The 12,247-nt window shown below is 38.0% G+C and overlaps 1 protein-coding gene across 2 annotated transcripts in view; it reads left to right on the top strand.

The window, feature by feature from the left end:
• The window catches only part of LOC127950904 (protein kinase C beta type), a 113,913-nt gene that overhangs the window by 87,096 nt on the left and 14,570 nt on the right, over positions 1 to 12,247 (top strand). For both annotated transcript variants that reach the window (XM_052548317.1, XM_052548306.1), the window contains exon 16: positions 6,370 to 6,510. In XM_052548317.1, the coding sequence (XP_052404277.1) occupies positions 6,370 to 6,510 (141 nt within the window). The remainder of the gene's footprint in view (positions 1 to 6,369; positions 6,511 to 12,247) is intronic.

The raw sequence follows: 12,247 nt of genomic DNA on the forward strand, positions 1-12,247 counted from the left end.
AAATGCATCATTGTTTCCAATGATTTAAAACAGACTTCTTTCAAAAACATAAAAAATCATTACCATTGGGACTGGCATTAGTTTTATTTTATCAGAAAACATGCCACCTTTTAAGGAGAGAAAGATGCAGCAAAATGGTGTATTTATAACACCTACCAACAGGGTCATGCTAACAAATCATTACTTGTCCTGAGCTACTGTAAGTGGCTTTCAATGAAAAAAGTAAAAAGTAAAAAAAAAGCAGCAGTGGTCATTGCAGTTTGCTCTCAGCAGCTTTGAAAAAATACCACAGCCTCTGACCTATCCTATCAATAATCACGTAAAGGCTCTTTTAAAAAGGCTCTCTCCATGTCTATCTTCCATTCACTCCGTCTTTTGTTATAACGAGGCCAGTGCTGCTTCAGACTCGAGTGCTGGGAAGATAAGCAGCGCGTACACATGATCTTATTCTTTATTTGAGAGATCTTCTCTCCTGTAGATAAAAACACACAAACACACAGCCTTAGACAGCACTTAGTTGGAATGCCAATGACTCCTGGCTGTGTGCAGGACCCAGGAGCTCAGCACTGTTAGTTGCCAGCTTTTACTGGAGCATGGCTAGGCTGGTTTTGAATGGATGAATGTTTTTTTTAGAGTTTGTTTGTTTGTATATGGTTTTTTTTTTTGCCCTAGCAAAACAAGACAAAAGCCGCAGAATGACTGGGGCATCTTAGTCAATAGTATAATGTATTCCCTAAAAAAGGGCTTGAAAGGGAGCTGTCTTTTATTTGCTTATTCTTTGCATGTTTCTGTTCTTCTACTTGTCACTGCTGTGCCAGAGTGGAGCATATGGCTGCTGAGAACAGGAGAAAAAAGCTTTGTAGAAGAATGAAAGCCAGGCTTGTGCATGGGTACATTCTTAGGCCCAATCCCAATTCTATTTTATACCCCTTCACCTACACCTTCGCCTTGTCCCTTGAGTGTCAAGGGGTAGGGGTGTAAATATTCCCCTGAAAATTGGGAAACCACTACTATTTGTCACACTTTATCATACAAGTCTAGCTCCTACAATACACACACCCATACTCTGTGCTTGCAGTGGGCCGTTACTTAGCCTTTAGAGTACCTGCACTTTTTAGTGCATTCCGGCGCTCCTGACATGTTGCCAGTACTCAGAGTAAAAGTGTCTGGGTCTGCTGGGTGATTATATGACCCCATATATGATTAGAAAGAACACTATATAAATCACACTACCAGACGGGATCACCTCTTCATCTCAACCCAGCACATGAATGGATGCAAGCGGATTGTGTGTGGAGCGTGAGAGCATATCATGGGAGGCGTAGAATAATAATTATTACTAATTTGAATCTGTACTTTATAATGAAAATAATATCTTAAAATGAAAAGAAACAGGCTTTTGTGATCACATCATTTTAAAGTTAAAGATTTTCTTTTGCATTGTGGCGTTATTGTCAGTTTCCCTGTTTTCATTACCATGATGCAAAAAAAACAAAACAAATAATTGCATTTTTAAGTGTTTTATTGCCCAAGTTCACATAATGAAAAAAATATACATTATTTCAAATATACAGTACATTGTTTATACATCATGGGAGTATTTGTTGTGCTGCGTAAAATTGTGCTAAAGCATTACGTAGATATATGTGTAATATATGTGTAATTACCAGTATTACAGAGGACGACTACAGTAATATATATGTACAATAAAGCTGCTAGATTTGGCATGCAAATAAAGTCTCAACCCATAGAAATTGTACAGAAAGCATAATTTAATTTGACTTTTTCCCATTTGATTTTGGGTTGAAATGTGACAAGTCAGTTTTCGCTGGACTTTGATGCTCTTCTAGCTAGCATGCTGCCTGGTGACCCATTTTGTTAAAGTTAGGACAATGGAAATCTTTGGTATTGGGAGGACAACCAGTTCTGGAATATAGAGAGATGTGAGAGCAGGTGTATCCAGAGGGACCTGCACACTAATACATTCATGCTAATGTGAACATTAAATAATAAATCAACCCTCTGTGTTTAGAATCTGAATGCTAACCCTCTTTGACTGGCTTCATGAAAATGCAGCATGCTGCTGGGTAAAGCATGATACACAAAAGCCCCCTTCCCCTCCTCCCTCTGTTCCCTCCTCCTGCCTCTCTTTTCTCCATTCTTTCGTTTTGGGCTATTTTACAAAATAGATATAGACCCTCGTCCCTTCTGCTTGACTTATCCTGCCTCTGTCTTCTCCTCAGTTTGTCTGCAGAGCTCATTGTCTTGACGAGTTCAGTCTCATAAGATGCTTGCAAAACTTCTCTGATAGCTTAATTCTGCAGTTCAGGAAGTGTGTCAGATCCTGGAGGCCTCTTTCCTCAACAATCTCCTAAAATAGAGCAGGAATACTAAATGAATTCTTGGCATTTAAGACCGATTGGAAAATCCTGTAAGTTTGGACAAGCACGGCTTTAGGCGAGGGGCGCTGCCACCCGCCCTGCCGGGAAAGCGACAATGGAGCCATGCAATATAAATGAGGTATTTCCCTTAACCAAGCGGATCAATCGTTCTTCCAGCACAGTAATTGAATGATTAATTTAGTCTGGCCTTGTGACTTTCAGAGGACAGATGGATAAATTGAACCTGTCGTAATCAAAATGTTGATGCCTTATTCTGCCATAAAAAAGCAGAAGAAATCCTCCCCTTCGCTTCTGTAGAGCCTGGGGTTTTAGTTTTAGGGGATGTAGGCTTTTATGCTCAGAACATCAGCTGAGGGAATATTCATTTGTGACGCTTGCATCGACAGATTGCAGAGAACAGCACAGTGAGTGTATTAACCCTTTAAGCCCTGAGGGCATTTTTGCCTCACTAAAGTTGATGTTTTTTTCTGAGTGACATACACAAAAGTAATGGCTCATATCTTGAAGACCGTAGCAAGGAGAGTCAAAAGGTTGCTATCGTTTGATAGCATTTAGCGTTTGATATTTCATTTGGACATTCTCCTGCTAAGAAATAGCTTACCAAGGTACCATGGTAATACCATGACAGTCTTAAATGGCAAATTAATTCCGTGAACATTTATTACCATTGTATACACTATAAAATGTGGGTTCGGTAAGAATGTTTTATTTTTTTTTAAAGAATGTCTTGATACTCATTAAGTATTCATTGGATCAAAATTACCATAAAAACAGTAATATTGTTACAATTCATAAGAACCACTTTCTATTGTAATGTATTTTAAAATATAATTTATTCTTTTGAATTTTCGGCAGCCATTACTCCAGTCTTCAGTGTCACATGATCCTTCAGAAATCATTCTGATATGCTGATTTGATGCTTAAGAAACATTTATTATCGTTATCAGTGTAGAAAACAGTTATTTTTTTCAATTCAATTTAATTTCAATTTTTTTTATATTTTGTGGAAACATTTCTGACAATTTTGTCAGGATTCTTTGATGAAAGTTCAAAAGAACAGCATTTATTTGAAATCGTTTGTAACATTATATCATAATATTGACAATATTATATGTGCTCTGTAACTTTTGATCAATGTAATCCTAATTTAATTCTTGATAAACAAAAGTATACATTTCTTTAAAATAAACTAAAAACAAATTCCTAATCCCAAATTAAGAAAAAAAAGTGTTCCTCTACTTGAGACAGTAGAGAATGGCATAGTAACACCAATCCCTTGAGTTCAATTCCCAGGTAATTCACTGATAAAATATGTTTGAATGCAATGCAAAGATAAAAGTGTCTGTTAGTGCATAAAGGTTCAGACCATAATTATGCTATGGGACCATCACTGCACATTTTGGCAAGTACAGATAAAAAGCTCACTGCATTTTGAAACACAGCATCTGAGGATGCTAAAGAAGCTGAAAGCTGCTGGATGCGTTTAAGGACTCGTTTAATGAAGCTGACAGAGGCAGAGGATGGCGTACTGCAGGAAGCGCTCGTGCAGCAGCAGTAACAGCAGATATGTGCTACTGCGGTGCTCTGAGTGCTAATTGAAGAGTATTATCAGTGTTGATGGAGTGTACAGCTCTGATATGGGAGGATTAAAGTGGGATGCTGTGGTTCTTTGATATGGAACACAGCCCAGCACACCACCGAGAGAGGCTTGGGACGCACGCCTGATACAGACTGATACCCCATGACTAAGGCCAATCTAGAGCTCGCACACAGACTCTCGCTCACTTTCTTTCTCCGGCTCCTTTCCTCTTTCGCTTTGCATATGCTTTATTGTGTAAGAGCCTGTAACCATACACTAACAGTGCAATGGTATCTCAAACCATCTGTCAAGCCATCTGAGTGTAGAACATGGTGCACGTAGCTAATTTAAAAGAGGAGACAGATCTTTTGTCTTTTTATTTGTGCTGTTTATTGAGTTTGCCTCATTAAGTAGAAGACACTGCTGGAATCTGCCATTTACATCATTCACATTCTCAAGTGAGGAGAATGCACCTTGCGTCCAATAATGCAATAAAAAAAAAAACTTCCAGTTTTTCCATCTAAAAAAAATAATAAGTAAAATCATATTTTTTGGGATAGTTGTTTGCAGATTTTGTAGATTTATAATATTTTATTGGTGTGCATTTAATGACACCGACTGGAGTTTTATACACGCATCATTATGCGTTACCTAGCAACAAGGATGTTTGATTGGTTATTGCAACAAGTATGAGCACCCGAATGGTTTACTCTAAAAAGTCTTCAGAGTAAAAAGTCATTTTTATATTACTTACTTATACTATATATATATATATATATATATATATATATATATATATATATATATATATATATATATATGATTCACATGCTAACAAAATCACTGCAATCATGCTATAATGATTATCCAATATGAATTCTTATCCAATAACCATGAAAGTATAGAATAGCCATGGAAGTTCAATAAACATTTATTTTAAGATTCGCCCTGCGGTCATGAATCATCTTAGGTTTGTTTGACAGGACAGTGATGAGGCATGAATTCCCATAGGTGTCTATGGCTGTCTGTCTTTCATGTAGCCAACCAAGCCACCGCCACTAACTCCGAGTTAAAGTTTAAGAGCATCAGTGCTGAATTCTCTGAAGAGCACTCCTGCCACACTTGTGTGTAGTGAGCTGAAGAGGGTCAGGAGGGAGAGATAAAGCAATTGACTTGACTCCGATGCTGCAGGTCACTTGTGTTTTTGGCTCCGTTCGGCCTCTAGAGCCTCTCCTGAATCATGCTGTCAGATTACACTGAAGCGCTGACGTTCAGAGCAGGACAGCTGTGAAATATGAGCAGTCAGCTGTACAGAAACAGAAACATGCTGAAATTGATGGATGGATGGATGGATGGACGGATAAACAGACAGATGGAAGGAACATAGATAATTAGATATGATGAATGGATGGATGAATGAATGGGTAGGTGGATAGATAGATGGCCTGTGCTGTACACATTAATGATGACAATGATGACAAAGCTTCAGAGGGCAGTGGAGCACACAGCTCTTTGCAAAGCGCCATCAGGTGCCAGAAGGCATGGAGGGTCAGGGTTTGCCAGGGCAGACCAGTCCTTTCCTGATCCAGTGAGGGTTAAGGCTCAGAGTCAGCGGAGACCTTCATCTCCCCCCTCCTCCACCACCACCTCCACCTATGCCTTACAAAAGCCTGGAAGACTTTCTCTGCTGCCATCAATTTTTCATGCGCACTGAGGCGCTGAAGAAAAAGCGGCAAGTTGTTGAGCTTTTCCCCTCGCCTAATCTCTCCTACACACGCTAAAGTCACTCACTGGAATAAAATAGCCAAACGATTTTGTTATATTCAACATAGCATGTTCTGCTGGGGAATAAAACAGCTGTTGGTGAAGGGGAAAAAGAGAGAGAAAGGGGTGTGCGGAGGAAGTTGTGCTGAAACGGCAAAGTAAAAATTATTTGACCTTAAAAAAAAAATAAATGTAATGACATTCTCATTTTTCTGTGGATTTAGTTTTACCCCCTCCAGGAATGTTAATGCATTTTTGACCCATAAAAGAAAATGATTGAGCAAACACTACTGAAGTATGGCAAGCAGGCACCCTGGCTGTATTTTGAACTTAATATTTGGGTTCTTAGTGTGACACATTAATGTAGTGTACACTTGTATATTATTTACAATATGTAAATGAAAATGTTTTACATAAATTCTGTAACAACGTGGAAACTAATATTGCTCATCCTGTAATGTAAGGCAAGTCTGTTGTCCGAAAATATAGATGATATGCTATTAATTGTGATTAACTTGATTCATTATTCTGTGTATTATGCATTTATTTAGAATTTTTTATCGATTGACAGCCATACTAAATACCAGTGGTCCTCTCACCGTTGTGTTGTCCTCTCTGTTTCAGTTGATGACCAAACACCCAGGCAAGCGTCTGGGCTGCGGTCCCGAGGGTGAGCGAGACATCAGGGAACACGGCTTTTTCCGTTACATGGATTGGGAGAAGCTGGAGAACAAGGAAGTTCAGCCACCATTTAAACCAAAAGCCGTAAGTCAAGCCAGCCACCTCACCTCTATCACACACACATATTCTCTCTCTCTAACTTGCATTCACTCCTTGCGTGTTGCTGTAAACCCTGGTGGTTATTTCAGACTTGAGTCTAAATTTGAGTTTCATTGTCTTTCTATTTTTTTTTTTCAGCCCGATACGTAACACATAATGCATGACATGATTTATCAAAAAAAGACACCATTGCATTGACATACTTTGTTGCTTCTGGAAAAACATTCCTGTCAACAAACATAACCCTTCTGTTATTCTTAATCCTATATGAATTCTTCATTTACCTTAACACTAACCCTCACCACTATTTCTAATCCAACCTCAACCTCACTTGATTCCATCTATTTAAACTGAATTATAATTTGAATTTCAGGAAGTAGAATTGAAATGGAATTCAATTCCAAAAATACAACTGCTATTGGTGTAATTTGTTATACATTTCTTAGTATGAATTGCTCATTATCATGTTCATACAACATACAGGATATTTCTAGAAATATTAAATTATGGACAGGTACTTGAAATGTCAACTGTAAACACTTACATATATGTTTATATGTTAATCATTATATTAAATAAACTTTAACTTAATTCACTTTTATTTTTATGGCGAAAGAGCATCTTTTCTAGAACACTACCGTTTCTACAATATTATATAAATATGTTATATAGTTAAAAGATTGGTAATTTGAGGTAAGTAGTGGTGGGCTTATTTATTTTTGTTTGTTTTTAATGGCAACATTAAGATCTGTTTAGTTATTTAAATAAAGTTGGTAGACATTAGAAAAAGTAAAAGTAAAAACAAAAATTTCAGTTAGCATTGTTGCTCATTAATTATGTAATCATTTAGGTTTTGTCACCAAATGTGTATTATTTATTGTATAGGAATAAGTGAAATTCAACACACTATTGTTTCATTGAATTGCAACAGTAAATCCTTCATGTCATTCAAAATAATTTTTTCTTAAATTCTGAATTCCACCCAACCCTGCAGTCTAGAAACCCAATCTTAAAGCAAGAGGGCTGTGATTGGTTAATAGGAATGTTGTCTCAGGACCAGCAAAGGATGTTGATCCAGGATAATGACTTTCTTGTGTAAATCACATTAAGCGACCTGTAACAGCTCAAGCTCAAGCTGGCCGACTGGACATAGTTTTTGAAGACAGTGTCAAAGTAGTCAAATTCTGCTGTACTGTGTTACAGAAGACAAGCCAAACTTTCAGGGCTGTGGAGAACAGTAGGTATAATGAAGTATCTTTATGTCCTTCTTAAAGCCTGTCGACGAGTGTGCTAGTTTTTGGTGTGTTCCTCACGTTGGCAGCAGTTTTGCAGAAGTCTGTCGGCGAGAGTGAGTGTGCAAATATTTTCATAAAAACATGAGCCACTTAAAATGAAGTTATCAACATAACTGATATTCAAAATGGTAAGCAAGCGCATCTTTGTTTACGTTAAGTATATCTGCGTATATCTTGTATATCCTTGTTTCGGTTTCTCCTTTTGAATGACAAATATATATATATACAATTGATAGCTGCTGATATAGACAGCTATAAATCCTCTCACACGGGTACAGAACACATGTGTTAGTTTGTAGTCGGCTGTAGTCAAGCACAGCTTCTTGGTCTTAAGCTGCTGAAGCAAGGTCAGCTTGGTGTATCTCTACACACCACAGCAAGAGGCACAGTAGCATCTTAGACGTGTCAGAAGTGTGTGCGCCAGGGCTCCGGCCGAGCTGAGATGTGTTGTTTGTCAGCCTCAGTCAGAACCTTAATGAGTACAGCTTCTCTTGCGTCTCTTTGTGTGTGTGTGTGTGAGAGAGAGAGAGAGAGAGAGAGAGAGCACTGTCAGATGGAGCAGGCAGTGTCCAGGCAGTACTGTGCTGCATACTGCTTCCCTCCACACTGACCCTCCTGACCTCCCGCTCGGACTTAGACTGGCCTGTTAAACATGATCTTCTTCCTGCAGCGCCTCCCTGGTGTTGAGGTCTGGGTGCATTTATTGAGAACAGATTGTCTAGTTGATTTTAGAAAACCGAGTTCATTGCTGCTGTTTACTTCATGTTCACCATAAAATATTAAGATTTACTTTTTTCCTTTTAAGATTTTTTTTTACTTGTAGTTGAAGTGGCAGAGGCAAAATTACTGCACCACTAGTGTCACTAAACAGAATAGTAAAAACTATGTTTTCAAACAGGTTTCCAATGGTTGAGAAAATGTTTTTGACATGAAACATGGTTCTTGCTTGTCTCTTAATCAGTTGTAACACAATGCTACCATATATTGTAATTCAGTAAAAAAACAATATTTTACAATATTTTCTACAATAATTTAAAGGAATAGTTCACCCAAATGTTTTTATTATTTTCTCTCAGGCCATCCAAGATGTAGATAAGTTTGTTTCCTCTTTGGAACAGATTTGGAGAAATTTAGCATTACTTCACTTGATCACCTATGGATCCTCTGCAGTGAATGGGTGCCGTCAGAATGAGAGTTCAGAGAGCTCATAAAAACTTGTTTGGACTACACCTCTCCAGTCCATCAGCTAGCATCTTGTGAAGATCAAGTGTAATAAAGAAGTCAATCGAGACATTTTCAGACCATTGCTTCCAGCAAAAATATTTCTCCATAATAATGCTTTCTCCAGTGAAAACATCATGTCATCTGAATCAGGAGAGAAATATGCACAGATCAAGCACTATTTACAAGCGAAAACACACAGATTTACACTTCACAAGATATGATGGACTAGACTTACTTGGAGATTATTGTGATGTTTTTCACAGTTGTTTGGAATCTCATTCTGATGGCACCCATTCACTGCATAGGATCATTGGTGAGCAAGTGTGTCAGTTCCTGAAATTCTGTAAGTCTGTTCCCAGTTTTCAGGCTTACTTATGCTGTGAAACAGCAGTGAGGTACATTAGCTCACTGTTCAGGTGTGTGTGATTAGGAGTGTTCATGCGGTGTTGGCTGCCTGTGTAGCAGCAGATGGATGTTTGTGTGCTGGTGTCATTAGCTGAGCAGAAAGACGGATGATTTTTAGACCCTCTTCGTGACGATGGCCACATGCTTGATGGACATTCAAATAACTCTGATATACAAACTCAGGCAATTATGATCTGAATGAGACTCACGTTATGCAGACGACATTAGCTCTATTCCAAAACTTAGTAAGAGGCATTTGTGAGCAGCATTTTAAGGTGTCATAAGCACGGTCCAAAGTCAAAAGCAATACCAGAATGCTCTGCAACCAGCATGATTAAAAAACAACGTGTTTTACCAAAGTGCTACACAAGCATAATCAATAAAAGAAAAACACAAGACCAAAACAATCATCTATCATATTGTGATAAATGCCAAAGACTAGATTTAAAAGCAGAAAGTGTTTGGACCTGCCTAACATGGAGGAGCAGATTATTCCAGATATTTGGAGCTGCCACTGCAAAGGCACGGTTCCCCCTACTCTTCTACCAAAAGTAAATGCTCAGAGTGCTCTTGATGGATTACGCAACTGTATTAAATCATAAAGATATCTTGGTGCCAGTCCATTTAGAGAATTAAATAGTAAAACTAAACTTAAAATCCATTATAAAATGAACAGGGAGCCAGTGAAGGGAGGCCAGAATTGCTGTAATATGTTCTCGCTTACCTTTAATGTATATAATAATTACAAATTTTATGTTATGGATACACTGAAATTTCTGCCCAATACATGTCGTTGTTTTTATGCTATGACACCTTTTTATGAGCCCCAGTAAAATATTGCTGTGCCCCACTAAAAATATTACTGATAAATCCTTGATCTAACAGCCCAACTGTTTTGCAGGAATGTCAAAAATAGTTTGCGATTCAGTTTGATTCAATAAAGTACTTTATTCAACAGAATCATTTGGTGTGATTTCTCACCATAACAGTATCCAATAAAGCCAATATTAAAAACTCTGTTTTGTCTAGGGCTGTGCAATTAATCGAAAAAATGATTTGATTTCAATTTTGGCCTCCAATGATTATGAAAATACAATAATCAATATAAAATGATTATTGTGCCCCATTCCGCCCCCTTTTGCAGCTCTGCGATTTCATTTTTTGCATAAAATCACACTTTCCCATGCAAATCAATAAAATCATGTAACGTGACATTTGGGGACCTGCTTGATTTATCAAAGTATATTTATTCATGTTTTTAAAAGCGTGAAAGAGAACTTGTGCTGCTCCTTACGAAGAGATATACTGTAGCCTCCATGCGGCTCTTGAAGTGACAGCGGGCTATTTTTTATTTTACATTTGATTATTCATTTCTGTAGGAGGTTGTACAACGCTACATGAACCTTTTCATATAAACTGCAATAAATACACATCAGAGCCAAACTAAAACTGAAATGAGACTTTAAATAGTATAGTGAATAAATGAAATAATCATACTGCTTGATTCTTGCATAAAAAAAACATTAAAGCACAGTTTGTTTCATTTGTATCTTTTTATTTTGTTGTATTTGATTTTATTTCTGACAGTTTAATTATTTTCAATAATTTTGAGGACTTTTTTAGTTTGTTTGAAATTCCGCTGGCCTCTGCAATGTAGATGTCGTAGCAACCTTATTTACAGGAAACAGATATTTGATATTTATCACTATATTTTAAATAAATCACTTGTATAAAGTTTTGGTCATATGGCTCCCTCATAATCGTGTTAAATAATCATGATTACAATATAGACCAAAATAACCATGATTATGATTTTTGCCATTATTGAGCAGCCCTAATTTTGTGCCAAATATTTTCAATAAAATTAACAATAACATTTTCAATGACCATGGCATCCAAACAAACTAATATACAGTGTGAAATATTAATGATTAATTTTGGGGTGAAATCAGGTGGAAAATTTAAAAATCAATAATAATAATACGTTTAAATCAGCGAATTATGGCAGACATAATATATAAAACAGAAGCATCCAAATAAACTTATAATAAAAAATAAATTAAAAAGAATTACACAGAAAATACAATATTTGTGTAACCTTCGAAGGAGGCAGCCTATGTAAGTAGGGAAGCTAACTAGGTATGGTTTTCAAAGCTATTATGTGCGTTGAAGATCCAGAACCTGTAATTAAAGAGCTGAAGGCAGAGGCTGGTCATTGAGGACAGTTCCCTAGAATCTGCCCCATTCCTCCTTGCCCAGATCTCACTTTGCTGGGAAACACGGTAGTCTGACATAGGATTTGGATGGCATGTACCTCTACACATCACAGCCTGCGGCTCTGAAATTAAGCATGACAGCACTGTCTGACAAGGGATCACTGCGATGTGGTGGATTAGGGAATCGGACCCAGGGGATGCGAAGAGGGACGCAGGCCTCGAAACATCAGAGTGACTATACAGCTCGGGTTTGGAGCAGAACGACGGGAGGGCTGCCATACGGAGCTCTTCATTTCTCTGCTGGTGCTGGTGAATTATCTGGTGGCAGGTGAGAAGTGAAGTTGATTTGTTGCTTGGGATGCACGCCAGCTCTAGGTGGAACGCCTCTGGCTCTATCTGCAGCAGATGGACTGTTGTTGCCTGTGCGGTACGAGACCGCCAGCGGTGGCTCGCGTGTGCTAGCCATGGGAGGCCGGCTCTCTGAATGCTGACAGTCTCTTTGCTGCCAGCACCGCTCACTCTCACTTCCTGTATGTCACCCGGCACGTTCTGTATGTCAGGGAAGATTGGACACAGTCATCT

This window comes from Carassius gibelio, chromosome A3, assembly GCF_023724105.1.
Source record: "Carassius gibelio isolate Cgi1373 ecotype wild population from Czech Republic chromosome A3, carGib1.2-hapl.c, whole genome shotgun sequence".
NCBI classification, from domain to species: domain Eukaryota; kingdom Metazoa; phylum Chordata; class Actinopteri; order Cypriniformes; family Cyprinidae; genus Carassius; species Carassius gibelio.